This window comes from Scatophagus argus, chromosome 18 (genome assembly GCF_020382885.2).
Source record: "Scatophagus argus isolate fScaArg1 chromosome 18, fScaArg1.pri, whole genome shotgun sequence".
In the NCBI taxonomy this organism is placed as follows: domain Eukaryota; kingdom Metazoa; phylum Chordata; class Actinopteri; family Scatophagidae; genus Scatophagus; species Scatophagus argus.
The window spans coordinates 4,405,443-4,422,895 of NC_058510.1; the positions used below are offsets into that span (position 1 = coordinate 4,405,443).

The 17,453-nt window shown below is 42.2% G+C and overlaps 1 protein-coding gene across 2 annotated transcripts in view; it reads right to left on the minus strand.

The window, feature by feature from the left end:
• The window catches only part of pola1 (polymerase (DNA directed), alpha 1), a 55,941-nt gene that overhangs the window by 15,501 nt on the left and 22,987 nt on the right, over positions 1–17,453 (minus strand). For both annotated transcript variants that reach the window (XR_006841434.1, XM_046371485.1), the window contains exons 32-35: positions 17,152–17,326; positions 16,373–16,554; positions 11,561–11,692; positions 3,001–3,117 (exon numbers count right to left, since the gene is read on the minus strand). Coding sequence is in view for 1 of the 2 variants with exons in the window: in XM_046371485.1 (XP_046227441.1) it covers positions 3,001–3,117; positions 11,561–11,692; positions 16,373–16,554; positions 17,152–17,326 (606 nt within the window). In the remaining variant the exon portion in view is untranslated. The remainder of the gene's footprint in view (positions 1–3,000; positions 3,118–11,560; positions 11,693–16,372; positions 16,555–17,151; positions 17,327–17,453) is intronic.

The window sequence follows — 17,453 nt, forward strand, 5'->3', positions numbered from 1 at the left end:
CCGCTATAATGTATCAAATAGAGATACCTGCTATTGCCGTAATTTGTGTGAAAATTAACATGCTGCAATTTCCACTAGAGGGAAAAAGGGAGCTCTAATGGGCGCCTGAGCGTACATCAATAAAACGAGGGGAGAAAAAGAGAGAGACAGAAAGGGAGGGTGAGAGGAGGAGAGAAAGAGCGAGCCGGGAGGAGAGAGAGAATGAGTGCGAGAGCTAAGGAGGGGGAGAAAGTTAAAAGAAAGGAGCAGGGGAAGAAAGCATTGAATAAAAGCAGGGGGAAAAAAAGGCAAGTCAGGACAGAAATTTGAGAGACTGTGAGAAAAAATAGCCCATTTGAGTTAAGCGCTGTGGATGGAGCAAGAAGAGAGAGGGAGAGAGAGAGGAAGGGAAGGGAGAGAGAGAGAGAGAGAGGGAGAGGGAGAGAGAGGGAGAGAGAGAGAGAGAGAGGAAGAGAAAGAAATTTAATTTACTGAAAATATTACAAATTGCACCTGTGCATAACTCCCCCAAATTACCAACCAATCAAGGCAGAGTGCCTATTACTCTCCCATTACATGGAGATCAGATCACGCTCTGAATCTGTGTCCAGGGAGGGAGGGAGAAAAGAGGAAGAGGCAGAGTGAGAGAGACGGGTGGAGGGGAGGAGGAGGAGAAGAAGAGAGGAGAGGCAGCACCCACAGCAATGGTAAATGTACCATGATGCAGGAGAGAAAAGGCAGTGCAGAGTCACAAACAAGACGCTCTTTCACAAAAGCTCAGGCACAAACAAGTGTTTTGAGCGTAGCGTACACAAAGAACAAACTCCGACTGTCTTTCTGGCTGGTGCCGATATTAACTTGATAATCCTTGATGATAACTGGCGCTTAAAAAGCAAAGAGGGAGCGTAGCCAGAGCGATCCAGCAGGCAGCGTCTGACTGGATGCACAGAAGGCTGATGGAGCATCAAAAACAGCCCCCCACCTCCCAAAAACTTTAATAAGAAAAAAAAAAGAGTGGGGGGTGGTGTATGCCTCATCTTCTTCTCTGGCTGTCTGAGCACAGATTATCTACCACCAGCTCAAACAGCCATGAATGGCCTCTTGAGTACTTTGCATAATTGGCAGTAATTTATATATTTAAGCTGCTGCGGCTGTTAATCTAGATGCACCGGCTTGACTCGGATAGCTGTGTTACCTAACACTGAAAAGTCAGTGTGAGAGTAGAATCTCCCATGGAACTGGAGATCAGCATTCATTCCTACATCAAGTAACTCGGCAGTTGTCAAGGGGGTTTATCAGCTCCATCAACATTTACTGGGGTTTGAATGTCTTGTTTTAGGGCATTTTGATGGCCATACGTGTATCTCACACACCGCCAATGTGTCAATATGAATATTAAAGTTAATAAGTTAATACTCCACGGCCCAGAAGTTGCCTTTGCCTTGAGGCTTAGGCTTTCTTATCTTTCAAAACATTTCAAGTGGAAATGAATTCAAACACCCCATGTTAGGGTCAATGAGAAGACAGTACAGACCGTAAAGCCTTTAAGGGTACTGAATAAAACTAGCTCGTAGCTACCGCAAACCAGCGATGGGGTTGTGCTATGAAGTCAAGTGTGACATGAATAGATATGTTAGGGATAAACCGAACACAGCCAGCAGAGCTCGTCTCCTGGTCAGGGTATATCCAGTCCTGCATTCCAGATGTGAGCTGATTTTTTTTCCCTATACATGAAAGCGCTCACAACAAGGTCTGCAGATTATCTTGAGTAACGAGGTTATGATGTCTGCAAAGAGACATTGCTGTAGAGTTTTTCAAATGCTTGCTGACATCTCTACAGCCGATGCCTCCCGCACAGCAATCTAGCCTGATAAACAGCCATGTACTAATTAGTGCAATTAATGTTCACACCAAAGAGCCACATGAAGGCTTAACTATTTACACTTTATGGACACTATTGAGTCTGACCTCCGTAGCCCTCTGATATAGGAAGGAAAAAATACTTTTAAGTTTATGCCAGTGTTTCATGTTCATGTTTCTTTCAACCATTTTAAGTTTAATGCACCAAATTTCATTTGCTTGGTGTCACCTGGTAAACTTTGCCAGTTAAGTTTGTTGCAGACAGTAATCAGTCCCCGTAAGATGTGCATAAAAAAAGTGTGATGAAAGAGTGGGGAGTTCAAACAGTGTGGTTGAGAAGCAGGCAAAATGAAGAGTGGCTGCAGGTTTTTGGGCAGATGGGGTGCATGAGTGAGCACGGAGTTAAATGTTTTATTCAGCCCGCGGTTTAAAGTGCCACGGCCCTCAGACACAGCAATGGCCGCCTAAGTGGCTACAGTGACAGCAGAAATTGGCCTTCTGGTTTACAACCTGTCGCCACAGAGTCAGACACAGCAAAGCAGTTGAGGTGTGTGTGGGGGGCAGATAGGAGCAGAAGACGCAAGATAAAAATAAATTGACAGGAGAGAGTTAAGGCAATGGTTGAGACAGAACTGGTAAGAATGGGACAGAAAAGACAGCACAAAAAAACTAGATTGAACCATCATGTTCAAATTGAAAGGGTGTTGAAAGAGTGTTTCTTTTAAATCCAGTGGTCAAGCTAACAAAGCTTTCATAAGGTGGCCACCAGAGCCAGACAGACAGATGCTTTCAGTGGTTTAACCACCAAGCAGCTCTTAGTGCCTTACAGACACCAAAGACACACCGTCTCAATCACACACACACTGGGCCATGAAGAGGAGATAACATTTATCACTGTGTGTATATATGATGAAATGTGATACTAAAGAGGGAAGATGCACAGCACATATGAGAGGAGAGATTTCAGCTCCATAGCACCATCACCTGGTCAAAGCATACGAGATCCAACAATGTGCTCTGCTGTGTGCACTCACCTCAGGTCAGAGTGTGTGTGTGTGTGTGACCTCCATTCTGTTGATATATATATACATTTAAGTCTAGATCTTTGTGTGTGTTAAAGCATGGACTGAATAGTCTTGAGTGTGTTTGTGGTTGTGTTACCTCGGGTCTCAGAGTGGCCCTGGTGCAGGCAGGGCAGATGGGTCCGTGGCGAGAGAAGGCAATTGGCAAACGTCTGGTCCTGTTCTGGCAGGTCTGGTCCTCACACACCAACCAGCCCTGCAAGAGACACATCAGACATGTTACTTACACCGTGTGAGAACCTTAAGAACTTAAGCAGAGCTACAACAGTTAGTCAATGAATCACTTAGGTGATAAACTGAGAATCAGTTGGCAGCTGCTTTGACAATTAAAGATTTGGTGCTTTCATATCATCATCCCGGATATTTGGGGTATTTTGGATTGCTGCTGCAAATTGAGACAATGTAAGGCTCTGGGAAAATACAGAGGTCATTTTCTTCACATTCATATTTTCTACACTAAACGATGGATCCAAATAATGAACTGACGAATCCTAAATAAAAATAAATAAATAACTGCGGTTAGGTTAAGGTCCAAAGAAGAACATAAACACTGAAAATCACAAAGGCCATAAAATCCAAAAAGACTCCCTTGATTCTCCGTGAATTACTGTAACACTCCATCGAAAGTACTTTAAATTCTCATTTTCTAATGCCCAAAGTGATCCCAGATGGAAATATCTCCATCTATAAATGTGATTAAGTTGCATTTCGATCAGACAGTTGAACATTGAAGTTACATCAGAGAAGAAAAACAGTCTTAACAGCCTTCATTACCCTATGTGATCAATTATTAATACAAAAGTCACAGTGAAAACAAACAATTTTTGTTTGTTGGTACTGTTGGTGCAAAGAAAACAAGATCGCTTTCAGGCTTCCTCGAGGTAGCAACTACCAACAACACAGGACAAAGAGCCATTCATCCAGTCATTAATGGACACATGAAAGCAGATGGAAATGGTTCATCAGCCTTCAGTTCGTGCAGACAAAACTGCACAGAGAAAGCGAGGTTCATAGGGAAACACCATGCAACTGACAATTACGTGATAATGGTGCATTCAAAGGCCCAGTATGTTGGATTCAGTGGCATTTAGAGGACGGAGATGGAGACTGCAACCAACTGAAAACTTCTCGTGTCACCGTGTCATCGACGGTGGCCGTGAAAAACATTCACACACACAAAAAAAACCCTCTCTAGATCAAATGTTTGTTTTGTCCTTTCTGGGCTACTGTAGAAACACGGCTGACCCTGAGGAAGAGGACCGGCTCATCCTGTTAATATAAAAGGCTAACTCAAAGGTAATAAAGACAACAATTCTTCCTGGTTTCAGGTGATTATACACCCTGGAGATTTAAAGCAAAAAAAACTGTCTATTGCCAGTTTAAGACACTTACAAAAAACTGTTTCTGGTAAATGAGGAAATTTTGCTGAAAATTGTTGCTCCCATTCAGCTGCTTTAATTCTGCACAGCAGAAGTGACAAGAAAAGTAGTCAGAGGGTGAAAAAGAGGGGCTGGAAAATAAAAACAACTGCAACAAGCGACAGGCTAAAGGAAGAGGGGAAAGACCAGAGGTTAACATCTGACTTCATATCCCATCCTGCTCTCCCCTCTTTATGTCTGAATGTATCTTCAGCTGCTCCATGTCAGGGTCCTGCTCTGAGTGCCTGTCAAGGCAGGCAGAGTAGTGGACAGCCAAAACGGCAGTAGTTAGGACCCCCTGGGGTGAGGTAGTGACCCTGGGCAGGTGCTGTGGTCTAACCCTCTCAATCTCCCCGTATTCTTCCAGAATTCTCCACCCCCTCTGCTTCTTATGCCCTGTCATTACAAAGGGGGGTTTAAAGGAGAGGGGGTTAATGCCCAACTAATGACAGAGCATTAGACCCGCCACCATCAACGCCTTTGCGTCTTTCCTCCATCTTTCCATCCATTCACTCAAAATAAACCCCTCAGAACCACTGCACCTGTTTTTCTATCCACATCCCCCTCACGCAGGCAGCCACCGTTTCTCTGATTGATTTTTATGTTTGCCTTTGTCTCGTCTCTTGATCAGTTTCGAGCAGCAGCAGTTACAAAAGAAAAGGTAAAGATTTTTCTTTTTTGACTTTACAGCTGACTCTTACAGTATATAAATCATTTTTCACAGCACAGAAATCTTCAATAACCTGACGGGTTGCATGTATGTGTTCCCAGTGAACTTTAAAGTGACTCCTTTACACAAACATACAAATGAAAATGATAAAAAAAAAATGAAACTACTTCATAAGGATATTTCTATTTTAAAAAAACAAGAACAAATCCTTGTCTGAACTTTTGTTTTATAAACTCAAATCACTCTGACACCGACTACTCTAACTCTCTATAAACGGCTGCCCTAAGAAACTGGAACCAAGAAATGTTTTTTTTCCTTGACAGATGACTGAAATATTTATCCAGTTATCAAAACTGACAACTAAAGGTCCCAAACAAACCTGGATCCTGCAATTACATCCATCCATTGTTCTTTAAGGCTACTCAAATTTTGTCAAGTCACATGAAGATGAGAGTGAAAACCGTTTTTATTAAGCTCTCACTCTAAACTAGACTGAAGTCTGGACTCAAACTTGTTTCGTAGACTACAACAGGCTCTCCTGTTGGACATCATTCCCTTGTTAATTTTTCATTATATCAATTTACCACTTTCGCACATATAATTCTATGATCAGATATTCACATTTTCCTCTTCCAGATCACCTACTACCTGTCACAACAGTCCTGATCTGCACATTTTCCAACCTGACCTGAAATCCCAACCTTTCCTGCATTCTCTCAACACCTGTAAATGATCAAAACAAAATAATTCGGTCCAGTAATGTTGTGAAACCACGTTGTGCACAGCAGGTAACCAGACGAACAGATAACTGAAGAGCAAACCGCATATCATTCTGGAAATGTTTTCTTTCTATATTATGCGACTAAACTGAACATGTAAGACGAGGAGTGCTTCATGCAGCCCACACACACACACACACAGACAGCCAAACTCCTCTAAATGAAAACCAAACACACATGTTCACACAAACACACACACATGTCCCAAATCAATTAGAAAGTCCCAGAGTTCACAGCTTTACCCACAAACCTCAGCTCCAGGGCTAATTATCCAAACACCTCTGGACAAAGAGCAGAGCATCATGGGAAATGAGGCTGCCTCTGCACGTCTGATAAAGGCATACACTGGACAATGGATCATGAAGGTGCGAGATAAGGAGTATGAGAGTGTGTTTTTCAATGGGCGGCCGCTTGATCCCTTTCGCATGACACAAGCCTTGGCACACACTGCTGTTCCCATGGGGCTCACGCACACACACACACACACACTCTCTCTCTCTCTGTGTGTGTGTGAGCACAAACATATTAATGGTTTCCCATTCATATGAATTAAAATCAATTGATACGATACACATCAAAGATTCATACAGAGCCGAAAAGGCTGAAAGGAGGAAAATACCCACAATGCCCCTGCTGCTGTGACCCAGAGCTCATTCACACAAACCACACACACTCAGAAAAATAAAAATAAAGTCAGATTAAGTGCAGCAGACTCATTTGAGCCACACAGAAAGGACTAAAAACAAGGAGCACACGAAGAGTGAGGCTGGAAAAAAAAATCTAATTGAAGCATTTCGGCAGAGCGAGGGTGGGGGTGTACAGTCGGACGTGAGAGAATAAAGGCCCATAATTGCATAATTATAGCAGTGGATACCTGACACACTGAATGCAGACGTCAAATGAGTTCCACATAATTTAACCAAACAGAGGCAAGACCAGGCCATGACAGGGCCCACCACGAAATATACCCTCTCTCTTCGTCTGTTCGGTTATTTTAACAGTCATCTCCTCCAAAACCTTTCATTCTTCCAGTATGGAGTCTGATGCTTGAACATACTGTATATTATACATATATACACACACACGCATACATCATATAATGAGCTTTTTAAATTATTCTGCAGTCTGGGTGCTGCTGTCTCCGATCGTCAAAATTCTCACTAGAACGGCTGCTCAGTACAGAAACATTTAGACATTTAGAGTCATTTGTGGCGCGAAACATTCAAAGTCAAAGTCAACTTTATTGTCAATGCTGCCATATGTGCACATACAGGATTGAAACTGCGCTGCTCTAAGACCCACGGTGCAGTCGTAGAACACTTAAGTAAAAAAATGTAAACACATAAAATACATCTATCCATTTTCTATACCGCTTATCCATCAGGGCCGCGGGGGAGCTGGAGCCTATCCCAGCTGACTACGGGCGAGAGGCAGGGTTCACCGAGGACTGGTCGCCAGTCAATCGCAGGGCCGACACACAAAGACAAACAACCACACACTCTCACATTCACATCTAGGGGCAACGTAGAGTAGCCAATTAACCTAATGTGCATGTTTTTGGTATTGTGGGAGGAAGCCGGAGTACCAGGAGAAAACCCACACAGGCACAGGGAGAACATGCAAACTCCACAAAGACTCCACAAAGACCCAGACCGGGATTCGAACCTGGAACCCTCTTGCTATGAGGCGACAGTGCTAACCACTGAACCACCGTGCCGCCCACATAAAATACAAAAAACAGAAAAAGCTAGGGGCATGTAAAATCAACTAAGTAAGATAAAAGTCAACAAATATAAATATAGAACATAAGGCACATGACAGGTTAAAGTGACAACATTCAAAATTGCATGAATGTCCTCAGGTTGAAGAGCTCACCTTTGACTATGAGAAACTGCAAAGGGCTTTTTGTAAAAAATTTTTACTACAATTTCTGACATTATGGAGACAACAGAAGTCATTGATGGATAGTCAATGAAAAGTACCAGAAGAAGAAGTTGTTTCAGCCCTGCTCTAAAGCCTTCATACATCTTTTCTGTCTTTTCCTTGTCTATATTAAAAAAAAAAAAGTCACTTATTGTAAGCCCGGGATGCAACTAACAACTGTTTTCATTATTGATTGACATGGTGATTGACATGATGACATGATGATTATTTTCTAAATTAATCAGATAAAGAAAAGGTCTCCTGATGACATTTGAGCGCACAAGCTGTCACTAAATGCTTTTCTTTTTTGTTCAACCAACAGTCCAAAAACCAAAGTTTACTACAATGTCTGGACAGGCAGGGCATTTTCACATCTGATGACCTGAAACAGTCAACTTTCTGGCAGATTAATTTTCTTCTGATGACTAACTGACTAATCGTTGCAGCTCTGCTGATGACATCACATTACATCAGCCCTACTCTGGACCTTCTTTCATCTTTTCTAGATCTGAAACTAGTGATTATGTTCATTATTAATCGTCAAATCGTTTTTTTAATTAACTGATTCGTTGTTTGGTCTTTGAGGTGTCACAAAACAGCCTTCATCATCATCCAAAGTGTTGTCTTTAACAGGAATTGCATTGGCAAGAATGTGTTGATATACAGGGATTATCATTCAAAGTACTGGGATACTTCAGGTGAGACAACATGTGCTTTTATTTGTAGACCTCTTTAGGATTTTGTTAGCGATATGCGATTCAGATGGCTGAAGATTACAGCACTGCTCTCAGGGTTTAAACACAACGCAACATGAACCACTGTCATGAATCTTTGTGTGTAAACTATTAATAAATAAATAAAAATTAGTAGTGTTTTTGAGAATCAATACAGTATCCCAATAGCATAACACTCAAGTATATCAGTATTTTCTTAAGAAAATACGAGTTTTAATACTAGTATAAGTATTTTCTTAAAGTATTTTCTTCTCGTCTTGCTTGTTTCACGTAATCAGCAACTTCTCTTTACTTTAACAGAACACTCAAAAAAAACAAAACAAAAATATGCGTATTTGAGAAACTACTCCTCACGAAACTTTGGCCTTTTTGCTTGAAAAATGACTCAAAACTGTTGGCGATTAACACTAACCTCTTAATCAACCACTCATTTCATCTCGATTGTTAATGAGAGAATCCTGTGACATGACTCCTTCACCAGAGGAATCCACCTACCACACACACACACACAGCAGAAAGAGCTCTAACTGTTTTTTGTACTTCAGCAGTCAACACTTCCAGCTTTAAAGTGAATAGAGCTAAAATCGGTCTACTTCACAAACTCTCTCTCTCACACACACACACACAAGCATGTGCACACACACACACATAAAAACACTGAATAGAGCTCAAACGGTTCCACTTTGTACCTTCTCCGCTTAATCAAAGCTTCTCTATTCAACAATTTGACCTTTTGTTCAAAACAGGATTATCACCTTCTCTGGTCTTCATTCACCCTTTCTCTCCCTCTCCCCCTTTCTTCCCTTGCTCCTCAACCCGTTTCCAGGGGCGACCCGCATGACGAGGGTAATTGCAATAATTTGTTAAATGCCATGGCAACGGTGGTTAGATGGGAGGGGTTAAAAAAAAAGAAAAGAAAAAGAAGAATTGGGTGGTTTAGGAATCAAGCGAATCTCTCATTTTGCCAAAGACAGTGGGATGAGAGGAGGAAGGGATGACAACAGTGTGTGTGTGTGTGTGTGTGTGTGTGTGTGTGTGTGAGTGAGAGAGAGAGAGAGAGAGAGAGAGAGAGAGAGAGAGAGAGAGAGAGAGAGAGTGAACAAGTGTTTGCCCATTCTCAGGGTGCTGGTTTATTGATAATGGTAGGGATGAGGGTTGTGGGGGGGGCAGGAGGTAATTTCGCTAATGATTAATGTCTCTGTGGTCCTGGCTTAGGACGCTGACACACATACATGTATATTGGTGTACACACACACACACAGAGGTGCAGAGCTTTCACTCTATCTGGCCAGACAAACAGCTCTATTTGAACTCTCCCTCGGCCTGAAAGGAATCCTTAATTACACAATATTACCCCTCTTCATTGCCCCGCTGTGTGTGCTGTGTCCACTGCTGTTCAGCCTCCAGTGGTGTGTGTGTGTGTGTGTGTGCGTATGTGTGTGTGTGTGTTGCTGTGTGAGGTGTAAGTATTCAGTGGTAGCAGCTGTTTCACACATAGTGACAAAGGGGTTGAGGGGGGCTCGCTCCCCACACATTCACCAAACTAATTGATTTCTGTTCAGCACTGTGGGAGAGTAACCCCCATAGACACACACACACACTCACACACACACACACACACTCACACAGAGAAAGTGCATTCCACTCACTCAAGACCAAAAGGTGTTAGACAGTACCAGCAGAGAGAAAGAGAGAGCCCTCTACAAAGACAACACAGGCATCCAGTTTACTTCACTCTCAGCCTCTGAGCACAGTGACAACTTGCCCTCAACACTGTTTTTGCTTCACGTCCTCAGTTTCCACTCGGCCTAAATGGAATCTATCAGTGCAATCACGGTCATTGGATATCACTTTGCAAACAATAAATAATGACACTGCATGAGAGAGAATTGAAACCAAGCCTTCAGCCGGTACACATTACAGTACTTTCACTGAATCTAATGAAAATATATGATATTAAAAAAAAAAACCCGAAGACAATCAGTGGGTTCCCGTCCACCTGTTTTGTTATTTGCCTTTTCAGCTTGCATATTTGAAAAAGAAAAAAAAAAACCACAAAAAAACACACCAGACTACATAGCTTCTGAAAAGGATACGACCCACATTTACAGCACAACACTTTGCTTCTGGACAGAAAAACATTTATAACTAAAATAAAAATATTTCACAGCAATACCATTATATCACACACCACATCGTTTGGTCTGCCTGGTATCGGACAGGCAAGCAAACTCAACCTAGCGGGTATGCTGTACTGTCTCACTGAGTAGCCCTGTTGTATTGTGCATAATGTTTCATTTAAATTTCACCTTATCATCTTAAAAAAAAAACAGTCTGACAGAGATTATATGTGAAACTTGGTATTAAAAGTACAAATGTCCATTTATGTATTTCCATTGCTCGTGCTCCATCTAATCTTTTCATTTCTCTTCTCATTTTGTAAGCACAACGTGTTCTTTGGTTGAAAATGTCAGCGCAGTGCCCTGCTGAGGCTTCCTTCCTCTCTTGTCCAACATCTTTTTCTTTTTTTGATGGCTTCTCTTACCATTACTGAATCAGTTGCATCTCCCATCGCGTCAAACACAGTCCAGCGCTATCATCCACCTTGTGGGAGGTCAGTTTCTATCGGTTATGGCCGTTTTATTACATACGGCTCAGTTTCTGTCCATTTGGCATTAATTTAATCTCTTTGGGAGTATGTTGATGGACTGTGAAACGCAGCCACAACCACGGGACTTTATGGTATGTATAGTTCAGCATTTGTTTGCCAAAGATTTACATTTTGTGTATATTTTTGGTCAAATGAAGCACATGTCGTGAAGAAATTTGTATTGATGAACCAACTGCAACATTTGAAGAAAAGGGATTTTAAAAAAAGAGGGGAAAAAATTGGAGATGAGAGCAACTTGTCAGCAGGCCAGCTGTGCTAGTCGAACAAGTTGCACCATTAGACACTGGATGAAGTCCATTTGCGGCCCTGCAGGTGGTGAAGAAGTAAATACATGGACGCTTGTGTGCTTGTATGTTTGAGTGTGAGTAAAGAGTTTTATTGGAAGAATCAGTAGACCTTAACAAAACCTCTCTTTCAAACTTGCATACAAACAGAAATACTCACAGAGTAGTATTTTTTGACATGCCGACGGATGTCAAGAAGCAGTCTGTTGCTGAGGTTGACGCCGTATTCGATGGGGTGGCTCCCACAGGGGATGTGACAGCATCGCATCAAGCTGGGCTCCAGACTTGATCCCTGAAAAAGAGAACAGAACAAGATTCAGATTAATTCATACAATACGATCAGCTGCAGCTACCAAGCAAAAACCAGAGTCTTGAATAAATGTGACATGATTTCCACTGAGGAAGAATGCAGTCTTCATTTAAAGAATATTTTTACAGACGGGTACAGGGGACTGATAGAGAGCTTCGTCACTTGTGATGGACCACTGCTGGATGTCAATAAACATGTGAAATAAATTTTTCCCAAAGATGCTTTCTGTCATTTTAGGTAGGTGTCATCACACTCATGTATGTCCAAGTATGTAGCTGAGAGCTGCTCCTGACTGTCAGACAGGTGTGTGTGTGTGTGTGTGTGTGTGTGTGGGGTGGGGGGACACGACACACACAATGATTCCACCTCCACAGCCCGATCACGACTGCACAGACTTTGATTCCAAATGTTGCTGGCTTGTATTCAGGTTATTTTAGCTTCATTTTTGTACAGCAGGAGGAAGTAGAGACGTATTGTGTCCCCTCTAACATCCTGTACCCCACTCTTCTCTAATTACCAGAAATCTACTGCATAGCCATGTTACTGCAGACAATGAAGGTGTCAAATATTCATTTAAGTTTAGCAATTTGGTCACCAGCACAAAAAAATTATACGTGCACAGCAATGTGTCACACAGCTGCTTATTTTTCACAATGTACTAATTAAAGCAGTTCAGTAAAACAGGAGCTCACCTTTAAACCCCCAAAGAACATGTCATAAGTGTGGAAGGTGTAAGGGCTCAAAGCACCCCTGGGTCCAGTAATTGTTAATACTATTACAGCCTGAAGAAAACAGGTCAGCCTGACCTGAGTAACTCTGAATTGTCCACTTGACAGCATGGCTTATAGTTAACTCAATGTAAAAAGTAGCCAGAATACATAACAATTACACTAAATATAACAGCTTTAAACGCTTGCTCATTTAAACATGAAATCCACTGAACAGTCACAATGACAGCAGAAAAAAAGCTTACTGCAGGGAAGTCGGTGACATACAACTATGCATGTGACACCCCCCCACCACCCATCCAGCTACACACACCGTTTTTTTTGTTTGCCTACATCATTTCTTCTCTGGGAGGGAAAAAATCTTTCAGTTTCAGTCATTCAACTCATTTGACTCGCCTAATATGCAGATTAACTCTGCACATCAGTCTGCGCTCCCCGTCTTTTCCTCGCCATTTTTTTTCCTTTTCCATCTGAATGAAAACAGCCTCCCCTTTTCCTCCAAAATCTCTCCTCCCCTCCGACTCTTTCTTCTACTCCTCTTTTAATCGTGCTTGTTACTTCCAAACTTCATTTGATAACGGAAAACTCCCAGCCCAAGTTTTATCTATTAAGACTATACAACACTTACTTGCCAGATATTTTACAGCTCAGTGATTAAATGAAAATATGAAACAGTCCAAGTAGTTTCTGTCTCTTGTTTGAGACTTCGTGTCACCCCTCCAACCAACTGTCATCCATACCACCTCACGTCTGCTATTTCAACAAGACTGTAAAATAATTTTAAATACATTTACAAAGTCAAGTGTCTGCCCTGACAGCTTTCATCCACGTCTTGGTCTTGATAATGTGCAGCTTTCACAGCCTGCTGATTTAACTGCCGAATGTGGGATACCCAACGCTCTATTAAAACTGAACTCGGGGAAATCCCTGCAGCTCTGTCCAGCTTTTCCTTCCCCTGCACACTTAATCTTTTCATCCCCCTCTCCCGCTACCACCATCAAACAACTTCCCTCCTCTGTCTGTCCTCCATCATCCATCACCGCATCCTCCTACCATCTCTGGCGCTGCGTCAGTGCTGGAGTCAAGGCCCATCTGTCCTCCCCTCTCACTGAGCTGTTAGACCATGTTGACCACCCTAATTAACTTCTTGTCTTATCAGTTTCGCTGTGTGTGCGTGCATACCGTCCTCTAATGCATGGTGGAAAATTAATACCAGTAATGAGACGATTCATAAGCGAGTCTAAAGAAATAATTTAAATTAACTTTTCAATACAATGTTTTAGCTTTAACTCTGCATGTGCACAAGACCCGAAGATAATACAACTTTTCCGATATATACGCCCCATGTGAGGGTGTAAGTCTCTCAGTCAAACATACCAGTGTGTCTGCTGAAGTGTGTAATAATATCAACCTGATACTCCTTTTTTCATTTAAGGCAAGTTCTCTGTGCCAGCAGAGGACAGAGGGTTGTCAGTTTTATTAGTGTCTCTCAGACAAGAAAAAGCTGTGTGCCCTGCTTCTCATTAGAAGCTGATAACACACACACACACACACACACACACACACAACCTTGGCCTGACAAATGGTAGGAGATCAATGTGTGTGTGTGTGTGTCCATAGAGCAGCAGGGGTTAAGGAAAGGCTTTTCAAGTTGTGGAGTCCAAACTATGCCAATGAAAACAGAGTCCGTATTGGAGCCAGGCAGCTGTCTAAAAATACAGACAGAGACACAATATGGACGATGACTAAAGCATGAATCCTTCACAGGAAGTTGGACAGTTGGACTGAGATGCCTTCGGAAACACCATTCTTCCACTCTCAGACTCCTTCTCTGTGTCTCTGTGTTGATCAATCCGTCACACCACAGAAACACGATTACTGATAAAAAAGAAATCCGCTATTTTTCTTTTCAGTGTTTCATAAGTCCAGCTCAGACTACAGGAGTTTTGGAACGATTTGTCCCAGATTCACCCCCGCTGACAACTCGAGGAGAAACCTGGACTGGGACATTGGTCGATACCGATGTTTGACACAGATTATCTTGTAATGTGAGGAGTTTACAAATCCAGTCTTAAAACCCCTGAATTGCTCTCAGACGTATCGGGGCCTTTTTCAATTTCAAACATGTTTGACCTTTAGGCGTTAAAATCTGGATGATTACGTCAGTGCTTTCCAAGCAGGACCACACTAGCCAATGAGAGAGACATCCCGGGGCAGCTGAATGTGCTCCCCAACAACGATAAACATTCAAGCCCTTGAGGCTATCGTTAGCTGGCTTAATACTGCTGACAAATGACGGTTAAAATCTCACCTCCAGAACGATGCTGACCGTGCCTCCCCAACTGTTGTCTCATCCAGACTCGTTTATCCTTCTGCTAGCAAGTTGTTGCATCACATCAGTTTCTATTTTGTTTATATCTGCTTCCCTAGGAGGGGCTGCACTGCTCCCTCTGGCATGGTAACTTTAATAAATGTCCTGCGGTGTGAAGCACCGTAATTTCCAAATGTTGTACTGTGTGCACGTCTGACATTGGAGAGGAAACCCTGTGAAGCCCGATTTTAAAATCTGTTAGGATCCACAAACTTCTTTGTCAGATCATCCGGCTCTTATTCCTCTGCTGCAGCTTAACTTCTATTTATTAGATACACCAAACTGAAAGTAATGAAGTCTAACAGTCCTTAAATCCTGTTCAGTCTTTGAGAACACTGTACAGAGGTGCTGATTCCACTGTACGCTCATTTTGTTCAACCCGCTTATATCAGTGAGGGCAGGCTAAACGATTCTGTATTGGATTAGGCTGCATTAGTTCTAGCCAAGCGTACCAAATGCACCCTGAGATCCAAAGAAGATTCTTAGAAGATCATCCAGAGCCGTTCTGGCAACGGTTTCTTCGGGATGATGTAAAGTGGTGTCAGACCACACATATTTTTCATTCCTCTTGGAGAAACGGTTGTGTTTGGAGTGACTAAAATTTTGATCTCTTTCCAACTGCAAATACACCCAAAACCCAGTCTGAGTTGAAGTTTGAAGGAAAACAATGGATAAACTCTAAGTGAGAATTAATAATGCATTGACATTACGGCAAAAGCAATGTTTTAGACTTTTCCATGAGTAATTCATGACAGAATATTTGTTAAATCTCGCAGCTGCTTGCTTCATGTGAATACCTCATTCAAGCAACATTTTATGTTGGCCAGATGACAATGATCGTGTGGTCATGTGATTGAAATGCTGTTGTTACAGTTCAGAACAGACATGAACAGCAGACACACGCATGATTATGTTTATACTATAATGGGTGTCACTGGTGTTCATTTTTATGAGCAAAAGCAATTTTAAAATGTTATACACTACATGGACAAAAGTATTGGGACTGACCTTTACACATAAAGGGACTGTGATGAGGTTGCATTCTGAAACCATAGGCATTAATATGAATTTGGTCCCCCTTTGCAGACATAACAGCTCCCACTCCTCTGTGAAGGCTTTCCACAAGATTTTGGAGTGTTTCTGTGGGAATTTTTGCCCATTCATGCAGTAGAGCATTTGTGAGGTCAGACACTGATCAAACGGACCAATAGGCCTGGCTCACTGGATGGGGATGAGGTCAGGGCTCTGTGTGGGCCAGTCAAGCTCTTCTACACCAACTACCAACTCTTACAACCATGTCTTTATGGAGCTTTGCTTTGTGCACTGGGGCACAGTCATGCTGGAATAGAAAAAGGCCTTCAACAAACTGTTGCCACAAAGTTTGAAGCATAGCATTGTCCAAAATGTCTTGGTATGCTGAAGCATTAAGATTTGTCTTCACTAGAAGTAAGAGGTCGAGCCCAACACCTGCAAAACAGCCCCATCCCAATGCTTTTGTCTATATGGTCTATTTTCTCCATGGCCATAGCGAATCATCCAAGAACAATGAATGCATCTACTCACAGCTCCTTCAAAGACGCTGTCGTAGATGTTGTCAGTGCCACACTGAGGGCAGGTGAAGGTGAATCTCTCACAGTCTTTGTAGCGCTCCTCATCAGTCAGCTGGACAGCAGCTCCCAGCATGCCATCAGCTTCCTCCTCCCTCTGGTACTGCTGCTGAGCCCGGAACTGACTCGGGTCCAGACCTGGAACGGACAAAAGATAAATCTGTTTAACACCACATACTGTTTTATCCTGCTGCATTTCTCCTGCTTTGCAATGATTTGAACTGAACTGTTTATGTGCACATGGGGTTATTAGACAACAATGAAGCATCTATTTTGTACTTTTATTAGGCTGCTATGAAATTAGGTATGACAACTTTTCTATGTTTGGCTGCCTCACCTGTCAACAGACCATCAAACATGACTTATGACTAATGCTAACACATACATAAAGAGGGATTAGTGCTATCAGTCAAAGTAAGCAGTGTCCCACAAATACCTCATGAAATTGCACATCTTTATACTGCAACATGAGAATTCTAATAAGAAATTCAATCTCAAATGTTAAGGAATTTGATGTCACCAACACCAATTAAAAACATTTCACATATTTAATTTTAATTACATGTTTTCATTGAACATTGGACTTTTTCTATATCTGATTTCTATAATCTGCCATTTTGTCATTTTTCTAAAGCATAAGAAAACCTGAAATTCCCCAAGTCATAATTTGACACCAGAAAGATGCCACCCACTCTCTTTAAATCTAAAGGCCTCCATAGTCTTCCATTAACGTACCCAACCACGTGGCTATGAGCACGCTGTCGATGCCCTCAATGGGGTCACAGATGCGAGACACCACAGGGTGGATCTGCTGGGAAAGGTAGTACTGACTGTCCAGACTGAGACCTTCCTGCTTCTGGAGCTGCTCTAGGGCGTAGGCTCTCTGACTGGCTGCCAGGGTGGAGCCGTCCTAGAGGAAGAATAAAAGACACACGGTTGTTTGTGTGGTAGACCGGAATTTAAATGATAAAAATAAAAATATAAAAATAAAATCATGAGGTGCTGAAATATCATAGAACTAGAATTTCCACCTTTCC